Below are 27,160 nucleotides of genomic sequence, written 5' to 3'. Positions count from 1 at the left end.
GAGGTCAAGAGCACTCTGGAGCAGGTTTTTATCCAGGATGTCTCTGTACATTGCTGCATTCATCTTTAACTCTATCCTGACTAGTCTCCCAGTTCCTGCCGCTGAAAAACATCCCCACAGCATGATGCTGCCACCAACATGCTTCACTGTAGGGATGGTTTTGGTCTGGTGATGAGCAGTGCCTGGTTTGCTCCAAACATAACTCCTGGTATTCATGCCAAAGAGTTCATTCTTTGTTTCATCAGACCAGAGAGTCCTTCCTGTGGATTTTGGCAAACTCAAGGCGGTCTGCCATATGCTTTTTTTTCTGGAAGGTTCTCCTCTCTCCACAGAGGTATGCTGTAGCTCTGACAGAGTGACCAACGGGTTCTTGGTCACCTCCCTGACTAGGGCCGTTCTCCACCGATCGCTCAGTTTAGATGGCCGGCCAACTTTAGGAAGAGTCCTGGTGGTTCCGAACTTCTTCCATTTACGGATGATGGAGGCCACTGTGCTCATTGAGAACTTCAAAAGCAGCAGATATTTTTCTGTACCTTTCCCCAGATTTGTGCCTCAAGCCAATCCTGTCTCAGAGGATTACAGACAATTCCTTGGACTTCATGCTTGGTTTGCGCTCTGCCATGCACTGTCAAGTGTGGGACCTTATATAAACAGGAGTATGCCTTTCAAAATCATATCCAATCAACTTAATTTACCACAGGTAGACCCCATTAAACTGTAGGAACATCTCAAGGATCATCAGTAGAAAGAGGATGCACCTGAGCTCAATTTTGAGCTTCATGGCAAAGGCCGTGAATACTTATGTACATGTGATTTCTAAAGCTGCATACACACAACGATTTTGTTACCAACAATTTTATGAACGATTTTCTGTTAGATTATCTGTCAGATTTTTTAAAGTGTAATGAATGATTTTTGTAGCTTCACTTAATGAAAATCGTTCAGTTGGTCAGTCAGAATGAACTACAAACAGGAACGCGCATGAACAATAATCGTTCATTGTTATAACTCAGAAACTGAACGATTTTTTCAACGATTGAACGATGACGACGTCGTTATAGTTAAATCGTTACGTATGTATGTATCTTTAGTGGGTTTTTTTTTATTACATTTGCAAAAATCTCAAAAAAACTTTTTACACATTGTCATTATGGGCTATTGTGTGTAGAAATTTGAGGACAAAAATTAATTTATTCTATTTTGGAATAACAAAATGTGGAAAAAGTGAAGCATTGTGAATACTTTCCGGATGCACTGTATTTTTAATTTATGCACACCAATGCTTTTTATTTTTATTTTAAATAGTGTGATAGATCACATGGTGCTTGAAACATGATGAAATCCGATGATGCAAGTTGTACATTTAACCATCAAAATGCAAAGGTTTCACTATCTCAGCCATGATAAAAAAAAAACTCCATATTTCATAATATTTGGATATGGGAGACTCAACCTGTCATATTATTTAATATAAATTTTCATCCCCTGCATATGGGATGTAGTAAAAAAGTCGACATTTACAATGCGCACTGACATAACAACTGATTATAAAGTTATTTTGTACATAAATATGTCATTATATTGGGACTCATGTGGGGTTGGAAACACACTTGGGAGAAATAGGGGGGTACTCAATTAGCCGCGGGGTTTACCCCATGACTAATTGCCGGCCAAAATTCCAGCGGTGCGGGGGAAAGACTATTCAATTAAATAGCCTTTTTCCCGAACTAAAAAAAAAATCAGGACTGATGTGGGGAAACACACCGATTCCACATAAACTGTGGAATCAGTGTTTTGCTTTTTTTTTTGTTCCCCCGCGCGAGCCCGATTTAATGTTTTTTTTATGCATATTTTATTTCACACCTCCATGAGCTGCGAGGTAAAGTCCGAATGCGGGGACTCGCGTGCGTGGAATCCCTGCTAATTGACTAGGTCAGGCACAGCAATTAACCCTGTGGCTAATTGAATACCCCCCAATAGCTCTAAAAAAACTGCATGCAAATAATAACCTATTAACACCCAAATACCAGTCAGACGCATCTCAAGATACATCCAGTTGTGCAGTACTTTTACCTCGGGTGTACTTACACCCAGATATACTAACACCCAACCAGATGATAAACAGAAGGTTTGTTCTTAAAAAAAAACATTTGTTTTGACAGTGAAAAATGTTCACAATTAGGTTTGTTCTAAGTAGAAGAAAAATGATAATACAGCAGCTATAACCTGTCTTTTCATGTATGAAAGTAACAAAATATTCTAACATATTTTTTAAAAATTATATAATATAGGTAGAGCAGTGAAGAAAGCACCTATCAGCTTCATAGACTAATCCAGATTCAGTTAGAAGTGGCTGTCGAGTGCTGGTGACCGTTGTCACCATGAGTATTTGCATCAGCTCTTGGCACTTCTAAGTGATAAAGCTACCAACAGGCATATATGTGTCTCTGTGCGGGTCAGCCTCAGATCACAGACAGGACCCTTACTGTGTTCCAGGCTGCATTTACACGTCCCTTCTTTCCATGGTTTCACCTCTCCAACAGTAAGGCAGTGTAGGTACCAGATAAGCGCAGAGGAGTATGCCTTTTTTTTTTTTGTGGGCATGCACATTCATATTTGCGGACTTTACACTAGGCAAACTCAGTGTACTACAAGTATTATACAGTTTAACATAACCTGCAAAAGCAAAAAATTTGGCATGATCACATACCTGTGAACAAGATGATATTCAGCCATTTTATGCCCTGAAGGAGTGCCTGCAGTGTCATTCAAGGACAGAAAATAGTTTTCTGTGCACATTAGGATTATGCTATAAATCTTTCATTGCATGTAATATCAGTGGAATTGTACTGGCTAGTTTACAGTTTTATTACAAAAATAAATATACATACAAAAAAATTGATCTGAAATGTCCAAGATCTTACTGGCCTTTGTGAAAATGACATGTCATTCTAACACAGCACCCTGAACATTCAGGGGCAGGTTCATAGGTTCCTTAATGCAGTATAATTCAGACCCTCTTCTCTCTAACTGATGTAATACCTGCCTATCTGGAGTCTTTCTAGTGCAATGTCGAAATCCAGATCTCTGAATAACGTACAGCATTGTTCCTCTGTTATGGAGCAGCACCAGAGTTAGTCTGTGGAACATTTTCGGTCTCCTGACTAGTGGGTGCTACTGCAGTACGTGGAGCAGGTTTGGGCAGGCGGATGGTAGTGTAGCAGTTGGATGCCACATGCTCCTTCACATACTCTCCACCCATTTCCTCATAGTCCTTACGATTTATCCAGCCCTCATCAACCTCAAGGTTTTGAAGAGCCCAGTCAGAGGCACCATGCCAAGAGTCAAGAACAGGATGAGAGGCCCGGTAAACCTGTGGAAGCAAATGGGACAAAGTGGATTTAGAATAGACAGAGCTGGCAGTAGACAGCAATAATAAAAAAAAGAAACAAAAACAATGGCAACATCTAAAGTTGTAACGCCTATTTACACTACGGACTGTATGGCATGGAGACGCAAAACAGGTACAGGGTCTGGCAGAAAAAGACCAATAAACACAAAAAAGATAGTCGGTCCACTTAACCTCTTCGCTGCTGGCGGTTTTCTCACCCCTGTGCTGAGGCCATTTTGAGTAGTTTGCGCTTTCACATTCCACCATCACTGTTTTTTTTTATGCCCTACCTACACAACTTATACCTTTTTTTTTTTTTTAATAAAACTTTGGGCGAGATGTAATAGGGTCCAAATTTTTTGTCTGAGACAAACTCGGGATCTTCTTGCACATTTAAAAGTCAGAGATTGTTTCAAAACTCTCCAAATGTAATAGCCTCAAAGTCACAAGTTCGCAGGCTATTACATTATGCAAGTCTGGGTGAGTTTTCTCCTATTAAAACTCTGACCTTTTAATGCGACTAGCATTAAAAGGTCCGAGTTATACAAAAGCCTTCACAGATCAGCGAGATCCATGAAGGGTTCTGTGTTTAAAAAATAAAATTACGTGAGCCTCCCCACAAGCAAACCCAGCCCTGGACTCTGTAGAGCCTGTCCTGAATCTTAAGATAGAGGGGAAAAAAAAAAAATGTATTGAAATCCCTGTATTAAAACCAGCACTGGGCTCTGCTGAGCCTGTCCTGGTTCTTAAAATACAGAGGAAAAATACGTAGGGTTCCCCTGTATTTTATGAACCAGCACAAGGCTCTGCTGAGCCGGTCCTGGCTGTAGAAATACAGGGATCAAAATAAGTATGGGTCCACTGTATTTTCCATAACCAGCACCGGACGCTTTCTAGCGGAGGTGTAAATGACACAGTCGGGGAATCCTTTCACTGGGTTCCCCGGCAAAAGCATTATACAAGACCGCTTAGTCAGCCCAGGCCCGGGGATCCCTGGGGAGGTGGGGACATCCCCCCAATAAAGGGGTCCCCCGCTCCAGGGCACTCCAGGCCTGGGCTGATAGCCTGGGGCTATCCCCGGCAGCTCTGGCTATTGGTTGCCGGGTTTATTGTTTTAAAGTGAAGTGTAGCGGGGGCCCGGGCTAGTTATGGCTTTTGGGTGGGGGGGGGGGGTGTCTATTTTTTTGAAACATGCACAGATCTCACTGATCTGTGCATCTTTCTGTGTTACTCTGACCTGCTCAGGCTTTTTTTGAGTATTCAGAAGTAATAGTGTGCGAGTGACACAGTAGCACTCTATTACATTGCCCAAGTTCTATGCTTACAATGGCAAAACATCTGGATGTGTGTTTTGCCATTGTGAGTTATGGAGGTGTGAGAAACATGCAAGTTAGCTCTATACTTGCACTTTTTCAAAAGTCACACCCTATTACATCTTGCCCTTTGTATTTTCAGAAAATATCAGTAATATTTTTGCTGTTTCTTACTTATTAAACAAAATTTAACCATAAGTTTTTTAAATTAAAAACTCAAGAAAGTGAACCAAAAGAAAACTTTTATTTTTTTTCTTAATACTTTGTGGTTCTTGCTTCAGTAATAATCCACCTTTCCAAAGTGGCAAAATGCAGGATTCTATGTATAGGTTTTCACACAAAAAAACTGCACTTGCATAAGATAATGCATTTCTTTAAACATAATTCTCTCAGCTTAAATTTTATGTGTAGGAACAATATGTTAGCCCAACAAAGTCTACCACTTTTTTTTTTTTTTAAACTAGACACTAGATAGGGGAAATATGAGTGACTGAGTTAAATACTAGGCAGACATTAAAACAAGTTAACCATATAGGGTTAAGGGGTTTATGTATCAAACAGTGAAAAGCGTGGAAAAGTGAGTGGATAAGTTGCCCACAGCAACCAATCAACTCCTACCTATTATTTTAAAGACTGTACTTAGTAAATACTACTTCAAAGCTGATTGGTTGCTATAGGCAACTTCTCCACTGGTCCACTTCTCTTTTCACTGCTTGACACATAAACTCCTATGACTTAGAGTATGCAAAAAAGAAGCTTGAAATGCAACATACATTAAATGTGGAACCAAACGGCCTCATTTGCAGCAATTCCTGCTCCATCCGGGCCTGCATTCCTGGGTACATCACATTACCTCCTGTTAAAAAGACATTCTGTACTAGTTCCTGCTGCACTTCATGTGGGTACCTGAGAAAGAAAACTTATAGTGAGGAACAGAGAACCTTTAAACAGACACAACATACACAATGGCAATTCACATTGTTGTGGCTGTAAGCCAGTAACTTTTGATAAATAAATGAATCATTTGCATACATTTCCAGATCTTAACCAAAAATAAACTCACTTACCGGTCCAATATATATTGCATTGTCTCAGCCAGGCCAGCCTGGTCTTCTCCAATAAGCGATGGCTGAAACAAGACCTCGGGCACGCGAATTCTCTCGGTGCCCAGGTACATCTGATGGTATTCTGCAATGTTAAACATGGCCTGTCAATAAATAAACAACTGGATTAGTCAAATATTTAAGAAACATACACACATTTGTAGATTCACTTTGTACCCTAACACTCAGTACCTGGACATTTGGTGTGGTCTTCTCAAGTTCCATTTGCTCCTCAGAATAAAGAGGTTCCAGCTCTGAAATTCCTTCCATATCTTCTTGTTCCCCTCCCATCGTTTCTGGTGTCTGAAGATGAACAAAAATTTCAAACAATGCAATCCATTTCTATTTCAGCTGTATGTAGTCTATGTGAAAATTACCCACGTGTGGTTTGCTGTCTATTGAATCCCCCAGTACTCGCTGCCTTCCCTGCTCAATAGCTACATTTAACTTGTGAATGTAAGACTGCAGCTCCTCAGCAGAGTCCATATTCAGTTCCACCAGGGCTTTGTGGAATTGCTCCACTTGTCCATCCTCCAGAAGTTCCTGTTGTAAAAGAGCACAAATTTAGGTATCCTGAAGAGCAGAAAGCTCTTGAGTTAGGTTAGGGTCACATTGAGGGGATAGGGAAATGTTTGCAACTCTGATAAAAGAGGGCTCATAGCACAGTTTTGGCTTACAGCTTACAAAAAGTTAAACATGGTGGATTCATTACTGTAAGCACTTAATGTTAACTACAACCAAGACTGATAATGGAATGGAAATGCATAAGTAAAACATAAATGCTAAATATTACTTAATTGTTCCTGAGATCTACCTAATCTAACAGACTCATGTTGTGGACATGGGAGGACATCTGCAACTACTGGCAATGTGGAAAAAGAACTCTCCTTGTATATAGTGTGAGTAACTTTCAAACCTATCCTACAAAACATAGGGCCTGATTCAGAGTTGGAAACAAAATAGCAAATAACTATGTACCTGGACAAACCATATTGCAATTTAGATTTTAGTTTGGACACCTCCCTCCCAAATCTAAATCTCTCTGCACATTTTAAATCTGCCCCACCTGCAGTGCAGCATGGTTTCACCAAGATGATCAGTTACTTGCTCTTTCTTACTCTATTCCCAACTTTGAATCGGTCCCATAGACTACATTGGTGGGAAATATATGGCTGTCATAGGAGTATTTCAAGGAATATAAATTAAGGGTAATAATTGTACTACCATCCACGAACATGATGTCAGTGTTCTCCCCAGAATTTTTTGCCAGCCGGGTGGCATCAAGAAGTAGCCGGGTGGGGGCCTTCGCAATTATGCGCGCGCCGGGAAAAGGGGCATCTCCCTTACCATTCCAGCCCGACAGGTCGCTGGCTGCTCCCCCACTGGCTCTCAGTCAAAAGTGCCCATTATGCAGTGCCCCCTGTAATTATCCCCATATGCAGTGCCCCCTGTATTTGTGCCCTTTATACAGTGCCCCCTGTAGTTTTGCTTTGCCCTTATGCAGTGCCCCCAGGCTGAAGTAGTGCTCCCAGACTGGTCCCTTATGTAGTGCCCCCAGACTGGCCCCTTATGCAATGCCCCCAGGCTTAAATAGTGTCCCTTATGCAGTGTCCCAGGCTTAAATAGTGTCCCTTAGGCAGTGCCCCCAGGCTTAAATAGTGCCCCTTAGGCAGTGCCCCCAGACTTGTCCTGGTTCCGGTCCCAGCCCAGAACTTACCTTAACTTGCTCGCCGCTCACGCTCCCACTCCCTCGCTCTGACTGGATCTAAACTAGATCCAGCAGGCATGCGGGGGCAGGCTCCTCACGTCGCGGATGACGTCACCCTCGCACTGCATCACTGGGAAGGTTTGCCTCTGAAGCGATCGGAGGCATCTTTAGCCTCCGGTCACTTCAGAGGCCAGCGTTCCACAGCAGGGGTCGGCGGAGGAAAGTGCCGGGCGGTAGGCCATTTCTTCCGGGCGATGCGCCCGCAGAAAACAGCCTGGGGAGAACACTGGATGTTGTACATGAAATATAGGCTGGGTTACTTAGAACAGTGTAAATACAAATAATTGCAACAATAGGACATTTTATTGAATAACTGTTTGAAGAATAATTCTTCCAAACTGAGCATCTACAGAAGAACTCGCATAAGGAGATAATTCCTGGTAAAGGTATGGGGAGGTGACCACCCTGATTCTTTGCATCATCTGTCAAAGCCTGAGCATGCATGCCCAGGAGGTTCCCACCACTCTGGTAGAATGCCTATTTATTATTCTGGCATATACGTCTTTTCCTCTTCTAAGCCTGCACAATGACACCCTTGATCCACATTACAAGATTTGTAATTTATTCTTGATAGATACACAGAAATTGCCCTGACCATGTGAAGGATAAAAAGCAGGAACTATCTTTGTTAGAAAAGTAGGATTAGCTTGCAGCACCAATTTATCCATTTATGTTCAGGGAAGGTCCTAACACCATAAAGCATACTGTTCTTCCATTCTATGGGCAGACATGATTGTTACTAGAAACACCAAATGTGAGCCACGAGAAATGATGCAAAGTTTCAAAGAGATCGTTAGAACCTCCAGAACTAGAGATTCAAATTCCAAGGTGCCACCAAAGATTTAACACAAAGCGCATATTCTCTTTACTGCCTGAAAGAATGGCAGAATAGGTTTATCTGATGCTAATCATGTGTTAAAAAAAACAAACACAGAAGCACCATTACTTTGTCAGAGATCTTTTTGCTCCTTAGCAATGATGGCTCCACGTCCCCAAAATTAACTGTAGGGGGTAAATTTACTAAGCTCCGTGTTTTGCCCATGTTTGTCCGATATTAAACACGGGTAGGAACGATCAGACATGGGGACTTATTTCTTTAAGAAATTTGGGAATTTACTAAGCTCCCTTGTTTGTCAGGATCATGTTTTCCAATGGTGTATGTGATCGTTCCTACCCATGTTTAATCCCCATGTTTCCCTAACCTAACGCTCCTGAACAAGCAGCCTGCACATATCAGTGAGATACATGCAGACTGCTTGTGTCTACTAAAGAATGAATTAAAGGTTTAATTGTTCTAAAAAAAAAAATTATGTGGGGTTCACCCCCAAAGCATAACCAGCCCCGGGCTCCTGAGCCAGTCCTGGTTCTAAAAATATGGGGGACAAAATGCGTATGGGTCCCCCGTATTTTATGAACCAGCACTGGGTGCTGTGAGCCAGTCCTGATTTTAAAAATATGGGGGGAAAAAAAAAAATGACGTGTGGGCCCCCATATTTTTAAACAAGCACCGGACTCGCCGGGGTGTAATGCCACAGCCAGGGGACTCTTTCACTGAGTCACCCCAGCCAAAGCATTAACACCCCAAACTAGTCAGCCCAGGCTGGGGATCTCAGAGGAAGTGGGGACCTCCCCAATAAAGGGGTCCCCCCACTCCTAAACACCCCAGGCCTAGGCTGAAGCTTGGGGCCCTTCCCTGCACGGTAGGTGCAGGGGTAATAGTGTGAATAATAGATGAATACTATTGTTTATTACAGTTGTTCGGGAGTCAGTTTCTTTGATTTAGGAATATAGGACTTGATTCAGAGTTGTACACTATGTCGATTTATTTGCAGTTGAGTTATTATTAGCTGTCTGTGCACTCGTCTGAGTTGCACGGCGCATGCATCAAAGTCTATTACCATAGTCGCAAAGCAGTATCCTTTTATTCGCAGAGTGATTGAAGTGCTGTTTGGGGGGGGAGTAACGGGGTATTCCAAAAAACACAGGCATGCTACAACTGTTTTTGGGATGTGTCGCTGCCCTCTCTGCAATTCCGCACGCACAAAACACGGCTCCGGAATTTCAGTTCAGGCGCCCATTCTGCGCAACCATAGAGTCACTCGGGAGGATGATTATCGATAGTTCTGCTTATGCGGCTTTATATTAGTACAGAGGGCCTGATTCAGACCCGGTTGCAAGCGCCGAGTGCTCGCAACTGGGTCGATGGTGGCCCAGAGCGCATGTGCACGACGGAGCCGGCTCAGTCGTGCGCATGCGCGAGACCCGAATAGCGACGGGCAATCCGTCGCTCCGGGTCTCGCACCAAAGGGAGCGTGCTGTCGATGTTGAGTTACAGCACGCCCCCTTTGGTGGGCGGGTCGGGGGGGTGGCTGCCCTGACTGAGGCGTTCCCATGGGAACGCCTACCGTTTGGGGGCGGCCCTACTGACATCACAAGTGATGTTAGTGGGAGAGCTTTCGGCTCTGATTGAGCCGAAAGCTCTCTGGGGCTTGCGGCCACGAGACCCTACCACAAGGGTCTCGTCGCAAGCCCGATGGTCGCGATGGTCTTGACCATCGCGACCATCATCCTGGCCGCTTGCATTAGTGGTGGGTGGTCACAGGAGGCCGCTCCATAAAAAAACAAACAAAAAAAAAACACCCTGATTCAGAGCGAGCGCTCTGTCACAGCGTCCGGCTCTGAATCAGGGCCAGAGTTGCTTAGATTTGCAATGGCGCCTGTGGGTGTCTCAAAAATCACGGCGTCTGCGACATTAGCATATGTCCGCATATCCTCTGCATACATATACACAGCAGCAGTGGCATTAGTGTAAAACATCAGGTACAACTTTATCACATGTTCCATAACTGACCCAATAAGGGGGTTATGTAGGCATAGTGCTCTTTGGTATTTTGGGTGTGGGCTCTGGCTCCATGATGCAGAAATCCTGCTGGTATGGTATTCTCTGCAATGCACACAGGCTTTCTACTGGTCAGCACAGAGGTGTCATAAGCACCAGTGACCTTCTTATGAGTTCCTGCCAGACAGAAGAGGGTGGCCAAATTTCCAGTCCTGTGTTTCCTAGTTTAAAGTTTCAGTTTGCACCAGAGGGAGCCACTCCCGTCCTTTACTGCACTCCTAGAAATGTGTTACAGGGAATGTGTAGGGATGGCCAATTGGTGGTCAAGTATTGATCTTTTGGATCAATACACAATCAGCTTCTCAAACATTTATACTGATCTTTTCAGATTAAATATTCATTTTTTTGTGCAGTTGAAAGCTCGCATATGCGCAGCTAAAGAAAAGGTCAAGCATGTGCACTGAAGAATAAGACGCTGTGGAACAGGTAAGAACATCACTGCCAGTATCATGATTTTTGTATCAATCCTATAGATACATCATGCCATCCAAAAATCATAATGCATCAAGCATGACTATCGAACTTTCCGAAGATCGATCTTTGATGACCACCCAGGTAACTAAAAGCACTTTCAACACACAAAAAAAACACAACTCTGGCCGTGATTATAGGACAAACAGACAGACAGACAGACTTTCTTATTATGTAGCGCTATCAACTCATAAGGAGGGTGACATACAGTAGTCACAGGAAAATGTAGGAAACATGGGCAGATTATCGAAAATGCACACGCACTGCCTGATATTGTGAGATTAAGGCCGACAATTTTCTGTCTTGACCGACTGATTGCAAAATTAATGGAATGCGTTTGTGGACTTTTTTTTAACAGTTTTATCAGCTAAATGAAGCAACGCTCGTGCCTACACACTATACACTAAATCAGGCCTATCAACTGATTACTGGCAAATCAGCCCAATAATTGTATAGTGCAGAGGTTCCCAAACTTGGTCCTCAAGGCACTCTAACAGTCCATGTTTTCAGGATATCCATACTTAAGCACAGGTGACTTAATTAGTACCTCAGCCAGTTTGATTATACCATCTATGCACAAGCATGGATATCCATAAAACCTGGACTGTTAGGGTGCTTTGAGGACCGAGTTTGGGAACCCCTGGTATAGTGTGTACCTAGCTTTATGGTGCCACTAGAAACCAGTTTGGGAAACACTGCCACACGGCAATACAACGGTGCTTAGTTGTTAGCTACCTGCACATAGAGCAATCTGTCCAGTCGTTCCTGGTCCTGGTGAAGCTTTTCTTCCCTTCGTCGTGCATTCAGTTCCTGAAGGCGTCTTAGCTGCTGCTGCCTGCGCTCCTGCTTCTCCTCTGATGGCACAGCGGTGCTCAGGAGCTTGGAGGAAAAAGGCAACTGCATCTTGTGCACATTCTGCTCATAGTAATCTGGGCAACGCCACTTCTGGAGCTCTGTGATAAATACACAATTACAACAAGTTATTATGGGGATTGATAACATGGGTTTTATGGACAGTCATCTCCGCCAATAAATAGCATCACAAATAATGGTATTTATTATTGTATATTACAGAAGAACTGCAGACAAATAAAAGAGGATACACCTGTGTTGAGGTAGCCTTAATGTGGCCCTTGGGGCATGGTATGGAAAATGCAAGTCTATTTTATATAGTTTATTAGGAGCGTCACCTTCCATATAATCATCTGGAACATAGCAGTGGTCGTGCAAGATCTCCTCCATGCGGCTCAGTGTAATAGCAGACAGATGTCCTGGATACTTCAGCTGCAGCAGGCGATGGAGGTAAGTCACAGCCTGGAAGCCCCCAAGGTTAATGCGTTTGCAGTTCTTGGCATCCAGCCTACATAATGGGACATCACTCACAGACTTAACATACAGACTTTCACATTAATCCTTCTGGGTGGCTATTGATTACTAATGGACATTAGATTACTCTGCTCTTAAGTGAGAACTCAAGTTCTGCTAGCTAGTCAGTTATTCAGGTTTTGTAAACATGATATGGACTGTGAACTCACCTGCCATTCAGAAAGGGAAGTATATGCGTACAGTGGTAGCCAGATGACACAACAAGCCCGCTGGTGGGAAACTCATCTTTTTTGTTGCGATAGAAGCTGTACAGCCCATCAACTCCGAATGACACTTTGGGCACCTGGTAGCACTCAAACAGAAGTTCAGACACCATCTGCCTTACATGAAGTGGGGTGCATGGTGCTTCAGTAAACACAAGGGGGTAATCAACACAGCCCTGGTCAGAAACATAAACTTATTAGTAATCAGGCTTGCTTTAAGTTAAAACCCTGTTTCTCTATCCGAAAAGGTATTGGAAGAGAGACACAAAATGTATTTACACAAAATAAGAGGGTAAAAGAACAGCAAGGAGGGTTAATAGGAAGACTATGAGCAGAACAGTTAGCGTAGTAGTAAGCATTACTGCCTCACAGACCTAGGTTTTGAGTTCAATTCCTGACCAAAGGCACTAAATGTGTGGAATGTGTATGTTCTCTTTGTATTTGCGTGGCTTTGCTCCAGGTGCTTAAATTTCTTCCCACAGTCTAAATATGTATATGTCTGCATGCAAGCCCAGTCTCTGAAAGGTATATTTCTACTGCAGATTCCTCACAATTATTATATAGGTAGATTTACTATAATCCTTTTAAACTGGGACACTCATGAATTACACAGGTTATGTGGCTAGCTGACTTCAAGCCTGCATTTCACCAGGTTTTAATCAGTCACAGAAACTGTGTAATTCAGGAGTGTCCCGTTTAAAGGGATAGTATGCTAAGCCTAATCATGTTAGAACTACACTGACTCCCTGCATTCATATAGTTTAGGTCAGAGGTTCCCAAATGCGGCCCTCAAAAGTCCCCAACAGTTCAGGTATTAGAGATATCCATGGTTGAGCACAGGTGGGTAAATCAACCTGACTGAGGTACTAATTAAGTCACCCGTGTTCAACCATGGATATCTCGAATACCTGAACTGTTGGGGAACCTCTGGTTTAGGCCCATTGTAAAAACCCTAGAGCTGCACTAGATCCCATAAACGTTACAATTTTGATGCCCATGTATGTTGTTTGGGACTTTAAAACATTTGGAACTGATTTGCACATAAACGTGGAAAAAATTAAGTTTGAACGTGATATGACTGCATGCACTGTGTCCAACAGGACACAGCCATGAGCAGCAAATAGCTAAAACATTAATCTGCCCGTGAATAGGCATATCTGCAGACATATAGTGCAATTCCCTTCTAACCACTGCAAAGCAGCACTTCTCCACATCCATATAGAGCAGGTTTATTCAGGGCCGTCATCAGTGGACCACATTTGGAAGGGGCTCAGCGTTGATGATCCTGGCCTAGGGATGGTTAGAAACCATCAATGGTCACCCATTGATAGCCAATTGTTTTACCATTGATGGTGGAGATTCATATGGTTTCCCGCCAAAGATGGTAGCTCTGGGTCTGATGGCTTTCTTTTCTTTTGCTGGCTAAACCATTGATGGTACCAGATCACAGTTTGTCACCATCGATGGAGGACAATCCTATGTCCATCCCTATCCTGTCCAACATTTCACTGACAGTTTTCTTCCTTCACACACCACTTACGGGACTTTTCGCACCCAATTGAATATGCCCCTTAGTGTTCAATTGTTCCATAATTTTGTAACCAAAACTAAAGCCATAGTGGCTGAGTTACCTAATTAGGACAGAATGCATTTAGTCTTAATAAAAATGGTTGCCATTTGTATAACCCAATCAGTAAGAGACACACACTGTAAGGTTTAAGTTAACTCACCTGACACTAATGTTAAGACTTCATTTAGCAACTGCCCCTCAGCAGAATGAACATGCCAGTAGTTCTACTTATATGCCAAATCCAGGCAATTTACAGATAAGGGCTACAACACCACATTGAAGTATATTGAGTAAATTACTTTTTGTATTTTGTATGCTGAACTAATAGTTGAAGCAGTGTTATATTAGTCCAGGGAATGCACTTTTTATTGTAAATAATAGGAAATATTTGTTTAACCGTTCAAAACCTTTTCAAAGTAGGTATCAGCCAGCAGAATGGAGAAATCGAAAGGAAACGTTTACATAAAATCTATATTTTACAGCCAGGTGCTTTATATAAGCAGAGCAGCAGGAGCATAGATTTATACGGGGCAAACACACATTACTGCTGGGTTACCTCTGACATCACTCCCAGTCTATGGAACACGTGATCACACAGCAGCTCCTGCAGCTCCAGATTCACCGGCAGGTTCCTGTCAAACGGTGTCCGTAGCAGCCAGCGAAGCGGCTCCAGGCTCGGTATGTCATTCCCCACCCGGCTCAGGCTGCGAGGACCTCCGCGGCTTCGGGCCACTACTGAGCGAAGCTGCAAACTGGGTCCCAGTCCCGCCCATCCCGCTCGCAGTTGGAAGGAACCGTTATCTAACACCAGCACGGCCGGTCCCTCCGCTACCGGGGCTTGTACGGGGTCCGGAACCGCTCGGGCATCCCGGAATCTGTATACATTACACACCGGCCTGGGCGCTGCCATTTTGAAAATGCAGTCCGTTTGAGAAACGGATCCGCCACTGCTTTTGCAACAAGATTCCGACGTGAAAACGTTCCTAGCAACAGACTGAGTCTGCGGAACTATTGGAGTGGAGATAGGTGAGACATATGGTGCAATATCATTAGCATAGTTGCCAATGGCCCATGGTTTCCACACCCATTTGGTTTGCTGGACGCAGTTCTCAACATCTATCAGCATTAGAATTGTGTTAGGAACATGTATGTATAGTGGTGATGCACAGAGGTCCGGTCTGTTCTGTGTATAGTAGAATTGTGTTATGTTCTATTCACTTTTTCATAGTTTCAAACAAGTAGGTTAATTGAATAATTGTGCTACATGTGCACAAATGTACTGTAATCAACTGCAACAATGTACTAGAAAAATGTCAGTTTTCGGTGCCTCATTTGTGCCTACAGCATTCTGTTAGTGAATATAAATCCTAAATTATGCCACTTTTACTGGCAAATATTAACAATGTACCCACACATTTTCAAGTGTACAGTGGGGTTGCTTTTTTTTTTTTTTGTACTGGTTTTTTATTTTTTTATTATAAGAACATTATTTTATATTAAGCTTGGAGGTGAACACTGTATAAATGGTAGTCTATATAGCAAAAAAGCATTATCAAATTAGATTAGTGTGCATTATTTAAAATTTTCATGGGTATATTATATAAACAAGCATAATCCTAATATCTGTGGGTCTTTTTAAGAGTTGTACGCTAATAGCATTGCCGCTGCGTCTATGTAAGCAGCAGAAATATTCTAATGCAGCAGGAGTTGTATTGTGTGTGTGTGTGTATATAGGGCCTGATTCAGCAAGGATCGCTGTTCTGCTAATACGCATGCAACACAGTTGCTAATATCAGCGGTGATATGCAAATGTTTGCATTCGCATTGTGGTCACAACCTAACATAGGGACGCCCACTTCCCCTTACATCCGTATACTTGGGCAACATAGCGAAATAATTGGTAAAATCAGACCATTACGCACAGTTAAGGCAGGTCAGACCTCACTCAGGAATTTCTTACTTCAGCGCACGCTATGAGTCCTCAGGCTGCGTATGATATTGCAGTGGATAATTTATGCACGTCCATGCAATGGCGTTGAAACGCACTGGCACACCTGTGTTCGGCCGATCACACCCCACCCGTCACCACCCACAAACTTTGCGTAGCCTCTGCGATCTCAGTCCCGTTCGCAATAGCTAGTTTGCGCACACACACTGCGATGCATGTACAGAACACAACAATCGGCCAATTGCGTGCGTATTAGCAACTGCGATCCTTGCTGGAGCAGGCCCATAGTCTGAGCATTGGATCAACTGCGTGAACATCGGCCATCTGAGTAATCCTCAGGTTGCTCAGCATGGCCGTGTATTACACGCTGCTGGGACCAGTAATGCTGCATCGGAAAAGGCAGATACTGGCCACGCCCCAGTTTTCTGGGACAGTGGACGTCGATGTTTCTTCTCTGCCCCCAAATTGCTGTAGCATATCAATCCTGCTGCGGCTTAGGGGGTACTGCAGATATCTATCGGCACATATACTGCGGATGTGCCAATCAGCCACCATCGGAGTTTTACGCATACCATCTGGTTTGCGTACTGTACAACTCTGAATCAAGCCCTGTATGACTATTAGAGCAAGACATATTTATTAACAATGAAATCAACCATGCAAAACAGCAGATGTTGGGGACTATGCCTCCCAGATGGCTTACACACTAAAGTAGTGACATCAGTAATAGCTTCGCAAATGCATTGTTAGTGGATTGCTATGTGCTTTATATGAACTGCAACAATCCCCACTGTACGTCTAATTACACCTTGTACAGATAAAGTGTATTATGTATCCAAGAAGCTTGGGGCATTGCCATGTTCAGTAAATGCAGTAAGGAAAACACTAGTGGTATTAAGGTGGGTACACACTGGGCGATATTACTGAGCGACTGCACGATTACGACATCGTAATCGTGCAGTCGCTCAGTAATCCTGCCCAAATCGTGCACTTTTATGTCGGAAACGACCAGCGATGCGCACTCCTGCTGGTCGTTTCCGATATTGTCCATCGCCTGAACATGCAGCACAATCTGACGATAACGACAGATTGGCATGTTCAGGAATGATGTACAGTGCCTGAACTGAACGACTGATCGTTCAGTGCGGACACTACAGGGGATCAGGAACGACGGTACGATTATGATGTCGTAATCGTACTGTCTTTCCTGTTCGCCTAGTGTGTACGCACCTTTAGAGTTTGCAGCTCACTTGAAGCTGCCTTTCATAATGTGTTGACCTGCGGTGTATGCAATTTTATAGAACACGATTCCTTCAGAAAACAGGAACACCAGTGTAATGCTACCAGAATGCTAGAAACAGCAGTAATTGGCATGCTGACACTGCAAATAATGGTTTCTACTGTGATCTGTTTACATTTGTTTTACTAACATTGAAATGCATTTAATTATTGTAAATGGGTATGATTACAAGCAGTACTGGTACTTAGTTTGATGATTAAACTGAAAATGTGAAATACTTTTAATAGATACATTTCTCAGGAGTGACAATATTCTCGGAACAACAGACTGGTGACACCCAGAAGTTGAATCAGTTATCTATCTCATCTCTGAGAGATGACTGTTACATTTTATTCCCTGGAGCAGTGATTCTCAAACTGGGTGCCGTGGCACTTGCAGTGGTGTCACGAGTTGGAAATCCAGGACCAAATCAAGTTATTTATGCTCAATGTAATAGGCAAAACTAGTGCTGGTTGCTTCTAATCATAAAATATGTGACAAACAAAAGCAGAACCCTGTCTACTAGCGCTCCCGCTAGCTGTTTTACTGCTAAAACAACCTGCTGGGTGCAGGGGAGCAGTGATGCAGTGGGGGTGGGGGGAATTGAGGTGCAGCGCTCACCGCCGGTGAATAGGCATGTGCACGGCATCTATTCAGTGAGGTAAGAGCTTGGGAGCAGCCTAGCATGTCCGTAAGTGCCGGGCACCCCCCCCCAAAAGGTTGTTGAAGGGTCTTAAAGAAACGCCCCTTTGGCCATACCCCCTTTTCGAACGGCGTGCAAAAGAGTGCCCTTTATATGGTCGGGCTCCCTGCTTCACTCCGGACCTAAAATGAACACTATCTACAGCCATATAACTGGACCTAAGGATGACAGGCTTAGCAGCTTCATTTAACTTTTTTTTTCAGAATTTCTCAATAAGAAACTTTTGGCTTAGGGGTGCAGTTAAAAATATACTGATACGCGAGGGTGCTGTGATTCAAGAAAGTTTGGGAAGTTCTACCCTGGACTATCCTTTTTTTTTTTTTTTTTTTTTTATCTGCTCTAAATTTACCATTTTTACTAAAATGATCAAAGTAAAATGTAAAAAAAAAAAGATACATACAGCTACAACAGGAGGGGAAAAGGAGAGGAGAATGACATCTTGGATATATTAAAACAAGGCACTCAATTGGCATTTGTAAACATCAATCATTGTTACTTGTCGGCTCATTGGGCACTCCTAAATTATTTTCCAGGTTATGATTATCATAAGGCATAAGGACTGTCCTTAGTTGTGACATAAATACAGAGCTCCTCCCTTTTAGTGGGAAGCTGACGGAAGGAATCTCGACCGTCGGCTTCCCGACTGTCTAATCCCGGCAAGGGGTTAAATGACAGGTGTCGAAATCCTGACGCTTGTCATTTTACCTATTGCCGGGAGCCTGACACCCGGCTTACCGATCGAAGATAAGCCGGGCGCGGATAGCCGCACGCGCGGGGGGGGGGGGGGGGAGGAGGAGAGAGGGTTAGGTTTAGGGTTACCGTGGGGGATTTAGGACTAGGAACCCCTCCCCCCTGGGAGTTTAGGGCTAGGCTAGGGGAAGGGAGGGTTATGGTTAGGCACCCCCGGGGGGAGGTTAGGGTTGGGCACCCCCATGGAGACTTAGGTTTAGGTGGCGGGGAAGGGGGGTTAGGGTTAGGCACTTGGGGGAAGGGGAGGGGGGGTTAGGGTTCGGTAGCCCTAAGGGAGGGTTAGGGGGTAGAATAGGTTAGGAAATACTTACCTTGGGACGATAGGGATTTTCACTGCTGTCGGGATTTGAACCATCATGCATACTGAATCCCTTTTAGTAACGTGTGCATAATTTAGTGCCATGTGCAACTTTGTCCATATTAGTGCTTTTCTCTTTCTGACCACTTTTTTTTTTTTTAATTCTTTATTTAGAAAGCTCACAAAAACAAATATGGAAGACCTAAACAGAATAAGCCTTACAAATGAGCTATTTTTTAAATAAAGTTATTGGCAATAAACCAAAACATATAAGGGGATTGGTAGAAGGGGAGGTGGGAAACAGGACTACCAAGAGAAATAAGTTATCGTTAAGAATACCAGATATTGGACAGAAAGCATTAGAAAAAGAAAGTGCCGCTCGGAGAACAAGAAAAGTATTCAGCTAATTAGAGTCGTTTGCCACTTAGTGGTCAGAGCAGAGCGAGCAGAGCCATCCAATTCGCATGAATCATATATGGGTAGCAAGTGTGGAGATCAAAGGTGGAGCGGTGCCATCATATAAGAGCCATGGAGCCCACACTTGAGAGAACATATGACCCCTGTCACAAAGATAGTAGGTGATATTTTCCATCTCCGATATATGCCTGATTTGCAACTTTAGGGCAGAGAGGGATGGTGGAAGAGGGTTCTTCCAGTTGCGAGCAATCAAGCTCCTGGCAGCAACTAAAATATTGGATAACAATTTAAGAGCGCTTATTAATATCAGGAGGGGGGAAACTTAAAAGGAAGGTCCATGGGTCCTTCGCAATCGGGTTCTCAAATATATTCAGAAGAGTATGGACCAAGGTCCAGAAGGGTTTGAGGATTGGGCAGGTCCACCAGATATGGGCTAGGGTACCCCGAAGGCCACAGTTTCTCCAACAGAGTGGTGAAGCAGAGGGATACATATGGGAGAGACGTACTGGGGTATAATACCAGCGGTAGTATAATTTATAAGAAGTTTCTTTAAGGCGTGTAGAGATAGAGGTTTTAGCAATTGCCAGTCTCATGTCGTCCCAAGCCTCATCAGATGGGGAGCCAAGGTCTACTTCCCAGGAGGATTCATGGGGATTATTAGAGGGGAGAACCGCATCAACAAGGATATTGTAAATATGAGAGCTCATTCCCTTAGACAGGGAGCAATGTTTACAGAGCCGTTCAAAGGGGGTGAGATTGCGAAGAAGCAGGGCTTGTGGTAGGGCACTTTAAAAGTGCCGTATCTGGGAATATTCAAAGGGTTTTAGGGGTTTGGCTGGACATTGTCATTGTAGGTCTGAGAATGAGAACCAAAGCCCCTGTGAACTAAAATCAGCAGGGAATTTAAAGGACTCCTGTATCCACAACTTCATGCGGGCCACATGCAAACCTGGGGGAAAATTGGGGTTATGCCATATGGGTGTAAGAGGAGATATATAGGGGTGGTGATGGCAAATTTAAAGTATAAAACCCATATCCGTAAAAGGAATTTAATTGTCGGTGGAAGTTTGGAGGAGTGGGACGATGGTTCTTCTGTAGGCCTCACAGGGAGGATAGGTCTGGGGAGTTGATCTAATTGGATTCAATATCAAGCCAGGAGGTTGCTCCATGGGGGGAGTAGGAGGAAACAATTTGAGAAAAATGTGAGGCTAGATAGTAGAGTTTAAAATCAGGGAGTCATCTACCCACCTTGGAAATTGTTTTTTTTTAGAATAGTCGAAGATAACCAAGGGGGTTTGCCATTCCAAATAAACCGGTTAATACATTTCTGAATATTGTGAAGGAGAGTAAGGGGAACTGCCTCCGAGAGGGTTTGGAAAAGGAAGAGCCATTTAGGGAGAACATTATTCTTGACTGCTATGATCCTACCCAGCCATGAGAGTATAAGCCATTTCCAGGAGGCCAGATCCACTTGAAGCTTTATAAAAAGTTCTCCTGATATAATAATTAGTAACGGGATGTCAGGAAGATCCCAAGATATTTGATTTTCTTATGTTGCCATTTAAAATTGTAGGAGGATTTAATGGCCTCAGCGTCTTGATGAGCAATATGAAGGAGCATGGCCTCCGATTTAGAATAATTAATCTTATACCCAGAGAGTATACTATAGCGGTTTAGTAGGTGATAAAGGTTGGGTAAAGAAATCCAAGGTTGAGTGAACGTGAGCAAAATTTCGTCAGCGAAAAGGGCGACCTTGGAAGAGGTATTCCCCAACCTTCACTCCATGGATATTAGGGTTCAGTCGGATTAGGGATGCCAGATGTTCTATCACCAGGGCACAGATCAAAGGGGACAAAGGGCAGCCCTGCCTGGTGCCATTTGAGATAGGGAAATGGTTGGATGGGATGCCATTGATGGAGACTATAGCGGAACGGTTAGATAGAGAGCCATGACACCAGTCAGGAAGTCTCCCGATTTCCCAAATGATTGCAGGGTTTGGGACATAAAGCTCCAGGAGATCCTATCAAATGCTCTTTCAGCATCGAGAGCAAGAATTACAGCCGGGGATCTACTAGAGTTCATGATATGAATTAGGTCTATGGTTCTACAGGTATTGTCTCGAGCTTGACGTCCTGGCACAAAGCCCACCTGGTCATAGTGGACCAAGGAGGGAAGGACCTGGTTGAGTCTGTTAGATGTTAAAATCTATGCCAAAATTTTAGCTAAGTTGAGAAGGGAGATGGGTCTATAACTAGCACAATTGTGCGGTTCCTTATCCTCCTTAGGTATCACAACGATCCTAGCCTCAAGCATATCCTTAGGGAAGGAGCCCCCATGTAGAACATCATTAAAAGGGAATACAGGTGGGGAACTAAATGCCCCATAATTTTAATATGCAGCTGTAAAGCCGTCAGGCCCAGGGGATTTGCCAGATATTTTTGCTGCTTAATTGCACTTTTGATTTCCTCCTCCGAGATCTCCCTACTCAAACATACCATTGTCTCTTGAGACAACTGAGGAAGGTTAGCAGCGGAAATAAATTCTTGGATAGCCGACTCAGTAGCTGGGACAGAAGTAGGGGGAGAGGTACATTTTAGGTTGTATAAATTACTATAAATGCTCTTGAATTCAGAACTGATAGCTGCAGGGTCATGTAGAAGGTGATTTGTGGACTTTTTAATCATAAGGATATTTTTATAGGTTCGTGCCACACGGAGTCTAGATGCCAAAATCTTGTCGGCTTTATCTCCTTTTTCGTAGAAGGTTTGGTGTAACCATTTAAGACGTTTAGCAGTGTGTTGGGAGAAAAGGAGAGCAAGAGAATGCCGAACACTGTTAAGCTCCTGTTGTAGGGAAGTCTGACCACTATTTTGTTGATATTACAGTCATCTACTAACACAAACCGTGTACATTTTATATAGTTTTATTTTATATTGTGCTCAAGCATTGTTGTATTACAACAATGGATGAGACTGGGATTTCTCTTTAGGCACAGACATGATCTTAAAGGCATTTATTCTTTACAGTTATTAAAGTTTATGTATTAAAGTTGAAAAATAAATGTTAGTACATTATTTGGTTTAGCATTAATATGCAATTTTGAAACAAAGTAATGTACACAGTTGTCTTCTCACAGTATTGGCTTAATCTAAAATATTATTTATTGATTCATTAACTAGTATACCTGGTAAGCTGACTTTTTGTAAACATCCTAATTTTCTTCGTTATGGTGGATTTATTTTCCTACAGTATTCCTCATGTTTGTTATTTCCATCTATTTTTAGGAAGTAAGAAAGAGCACCAGTATGTAGTGTACTGTATGTCTAACCAAACAAAGTCCCTATTGTCGCAATTGTCCGTCAAATGGATTTTTACAGGATAATAACACTTTCCCAGCTGTCCCTGCCCCCTAAAATCTTCTCATTAGTACCAGTTATAAAGTGCAAGATAAAGTGAGTCCTTGAATCTTATAGAACACTGAAATAAAAGATATCTATGGAGACGTCAACCTAGATCGATGAAAATTAGGGTGACATTTGTGGTGCGTAGTGCACACTCTGAAAAATAGGTTTAACCAAATCCTTGTGTTTTGTGTAACTTGAGCGTGGTTTTGCAGAGTCAATGAATATAAAAAATATTTATTTCCAAGAGCTGTAACAAAGTACAACGCAGTCCTATCTGATGTGTAATAGGTCAGATCCTATTCTAGTGACCAATTTATAATTTAGCAAGTATTCTATTGCCCCATTGCAGAAAATATTCTAGAAACAGAGGGCATTCTAGCGAGTAATATCCAATATGCATATAGATTGTTTTCTATAGAGCATTATACAGTAGAATAACCATTCTAATGTTGGAGCAAACCCTTATTTTATTTTAGAATACATATTTTAAAAACAGAAAAAGGTATGTCAGCGCTCAACCTTCTTGTAACCTTGTAGTTGTAATATATCCAAATAATGATTACATAAAATCGTTTAGTAATATATAAATGACTAATTGTCAATAAATGACTATTTATCAGTAAATTAAAACAGATAAGTTATGATGCTATGAATTAAGTAACATAAACCAAGTTAAAGTCAGTGACAAAAAAAACAGATACTGATGTCTCGTTTGTGCAAAAATCCCAATTGATAGGAATATAGTGTAACAAGATAGTAGCCAGTACGCATATGTATCAATATAACACAAAAATATTTATTGAACCATGCACTAAACCAAGGATAGTTAGAACTGGTGCATAAATGTGAGATGGTTTCTGTACCTCTCAACCATATAGGATTAGTGATAAATCGGGAATTCTAATGATTAAATAATTCCTGTCCAATGTCACTGTATAGTCAGTATACTGTAGAAAAAATGAAAAATATCAAACAAATTGCGGCGTCCCGCTATTAATGAAATAATGATGATGAATATTGTTCAAGGTGCCCGGGATGGTGTTCCTGGGGTCAGGGAGTACGGTGTGGCCTTAATGGGGAGAGGTTTGTCCTCTACAGTGCGTATTGCTCACTGGCATCAATGTCGGAGGGTGCCTGATACATCAAGCTAGCTCCGGTATGTAATGCGAAAGCGTGCGCTGAGGTCGGAGGCCGGGACAGCACGGACACACCGAGCAAACTTAAACATGTATGCTCAGAACATTTTTAAGGTCACCAGAATTAGTCTAAATAGACATGTCATGGTTGTAACTAGTAATACTTATGGGTTTGACTTCTCCAAGTTTTGGATTCACTGTATTCATTTATTTAATTTTATACCCATACCTACTGATAAAGTCACAGGATTATGCTAATATATGCATTGCCATTACACCAGAATGGTTGATTGACAGCAATCAACACCTATCTAGAGTGACTGAACTATCCACCAATCATCTAGGCGATCTTTGAACACCTCTGGACCGCCCTCAGACTACTTATTCAGATGTCAGGAACTTTACCACTACAGCATCTCCTTGAAAAAGGCCTTAAAGGCTGAAACGCGTTGGTGCTCACTGCACGCTAAAGATTTTAAACCTATCAGTTTTTTGCCTACACCAAGGACGTCAGACCAGGGTGCACTGCATATGTGATCCGGAACCTTTCTTCAACAAACTACTGTTTCCAAACAGACATCAACGTAAGACACCGCCGTAGTCACGTGACCAACCCAGAAAGACAGCGCCGCAGAAGCGAGGAAGCCGGAGCCGGCAGGGCTAGGAGTGGTGCCCTTCAGGGTAGAGAGGTAAGTCCCAGGTCGTTAGAGGGGGACGCACAGCACATTACTCTCACGAGCGGTGTGTCTGTGCTGTCCCGACCTCCGACCTCAGCGCACGCTTTGGCATTACATACCGGAGCTAGCTTGACGTATCAGGCACCCTCCGACATTGATGCCAGTGAGCAATACGCACTGTAGAGAACAAACCTCTCCCCATTAAGGCCACACCGTACTCCCTGACCCCAGGAACACCCTCCCGGGCATCTTGATTCAATATTCATCATCATTATTTCATTAATAGCGGGACGCCGCAATTTGTTTGATATTTTTCATTTTTTCTACAGTATACTGACTATACAGTGACATTGGACAGGAATTATTTAATCATTAGAATTCCCGATTTATCACTAATCCTATATGGTTGAGAGGTACAGAAACCATCTCACATTTATGCACCAGTTCTAACTATCCTTGGTTTAGTGCATGGTTCAATAAATATTTTTGTGTTATATTGATACATATGCGTACTGGCTACTATCTTGTTACACTATATTCCTATCAATTGGGATTTTTGCACAAACGAGACATCAGTATCTGTTTTTTTTGTCACTGACTTGAACTTTGTTTGTTACTTAATTCATACCATAATAACTTATCTGTTTTCATTTACTGATAATTAGTCATTTATTGACAATTAGTCATTTATATATTACTAAACGATGTTATGTAATCATTATTTGGATTTATTACAACTACAAGGTTACAAGAAGGTTGAGCGCTGCAACATACCTTTTTCTATTCATGCTCAATATATAGGCGGGGATACCTATAAGTTGTTAGCAGCTTACCTCCTTTAGGGAGCTCAGTGCGCAGGACTATTTTGTTTTTATATTTTAAAAACAGTCATCTTTCCCCAGTATCCATTTTACGCTCAGGCATTGGATCTTTGATGGTGACATTGGATCTTTGTTGGGAGGTTTCTGTCCAACCTGAGCTTGCCTTAAAAGGGTACATTCTTACACATTAGGTGGGAGTGTCCAGACCTAACTTCATTCATATAACTTTCATTGCAAGTGTTAGCTCCTCTGAGCCCCTCACACTTTTTGCTACACAAACTCATCCCTAACATTCCTAAATCGCCAAATAAACTTATTTGTCATATTTGTAACTTCGCAAGTCTCAAATAGCTAAGAACTGAAAGAAACCCCCTCCACCCATCCTAGCGGTGGTCATTAATAAAATATGGTTTGTTGCATCAATGGAATATATTTCTATGCTACTTAATGATACAGTGCACTCTTTCCACAAGGTCTGGAATCCCTGGTGTCTATATCACAGCTCCTCCTTGCCTGGCTCTTAATTTTATTGACGATACTCCTCTTCACCATCTAGGATTTCCTTGGTTCCAACGCTGGCTGTTTGGTCTTGCCTTTCCCTCCACCCACCTCCTTTTTCTTCTCCCAATACCCTCATGACCTATGTTACCCTTACCCCTCTTCCCCCTTGTCTTCTTTTTTTGTTATTACAAAATAATTGATTTTTTTTATGTGTATGACTCCTTACCTACTTCTATGTCTATTGGTTGGTAAGCTTGTACCACATGTTCTCACTTTTGTGTTAGCCAATTCTGCTCATCTGCTATGTGTCTTTGGGGTTAATGTATCAAGCAGTGAAAAGAGTGGATAAGTGGACCAGTGGATTAGTTGCCCGTAGCTTTGGCCTTTCATTTTATAGAATGTACTTGATTAATGCTATCTCAGAGCTGATTGGTTGCTATGGGCAACTTCCCCAGTGGTCCACTTCTCCACTCTTTTGATTGCTTGATATATCAACGTAATTATCTACTTTATGTCTTTGTAATACTCTGCATCCAAGAATAAAATCTTTTTAAAAAGAAAATTTATTTTTCTAATAAATCAGTAAAACCCGATTTACTGATTCTAGTTTCAGCCTTTTGGTACATGTACTGATAAAGGTACGAGAGAGATTCAAGGAACACCTTGAGTACCCCTTGGAAATCTGTTAAAAACACAACATTTGTTGGTTATTGATAGTGACCATAATACATTTCATCGGAGCTCCCCAAATATCTGTCTGCTTTGTGATGCAGACCCACAAATATCTGGTAACCGATACAATGCAGACCCTTCCCAAATCTATGTTCGGCAGAACCTATGCAGACCCCGAATGTCTGGTAGCAGATACAGTGCAGACCCTAGATCACTTGTTGCAGATGGAGTGCAGGCCCCAGATGTATGGGCCAGGAAGTGGTATGGTTGGAATCCCGACACCAGCAGGCCAGCAGCAGTGGAAATCCCGATCGTCTAAAGGTAAGTACTAACTAACCTAATGAACTCTCCTAACCCTCCCTTTGGGGTGCCTAACCCTAACCTTCCACCCCCCCCCCAGTACCTAACCCTAATCCCCCCTCTAAGTGCCTAAACCAAAGTCCCCCCCCG

General features: G+C 42.6%; 2 protein-coding genes across 3 annotated transcripts in view; one reads left to right on the top strand and one right to left on the bottom strand.

The window, feature by feature from the left end:
* Positions 1–1,416: 1,416 nt before the first annotated feature.
* Positions 1,417–15,124, bottom strand: ACTR5 (actin related protein 5). 2 transcript variants are annotated; one of them, XM_088480620.1, is made up of 9 exons: positions 14,661–15,124; positions 12,481–12,710; positions 12,136–12,305; positions 11,681–11,898; positions 6,249–6,350; positions 6,000–6,110; positions 5,772–5,911; positions 5,478–5,610; positions 1,417–3,373 (listed from the first exon to the last, which is right to left on the bottom strand). In XM_088480620.1, exons 1-9 carry the CDS (start codon positions 15,012–15,014, stop codon positions 3,116–3,118), a joined length of 1,716 nt encoding a protein of 571 aa, XP_088336746.1. In that variant the 5' UTR covers positions 15,015–15,124; the 3' UTR covers positions 1,417–3,115. The 2 variants fall into 2 exon arrangements, with proteins under 2 accessions (XP_088336746.1, XP_088336745.1); XM_088480619.1 differs by having other exon boundaries at positions 6,189–6,350; positions 14,661–15,122.
* Positions 15,125–15,187: 63 nt separating this feature from the next.
* ARHGAP40 (Rho GTPase activating protein 40) overlaps positions 15,188–27,160 on the top strand; it is a 100,646-nt gene continuing 88,673 nt past the window's right edge. The window contains exon 1 of the mRNA XM_088480618.1: positions 15,188–15,250. The gene's annotated coding sequence lies outside the window, so the exon portion shown is untranslated. The remainder of the gene's footprint in view (positions 15,251–27,160) is intronic.

The sequence above is a fragment of the Taudactylus pleione genome, unplaced genomic scaffold, assembly GCF_031769625.1.
Source record: "Taudactylus pleione unplaced genomic scaffold, aTauple2 ptg000256l, whole genome shotgun sequence".
Taxonomy (NCBI): Eukaryota; Metazoa; Chordata; class Amphibia; order Anura; family Myobatrachidae; genus Taudactylus; species Taudactylus pleione.
The sequence above is the reverse complement of the archived record's forward strand: the minus strand, read 5'-3'. Positions and strand labels throughout refer to the sequence as shown.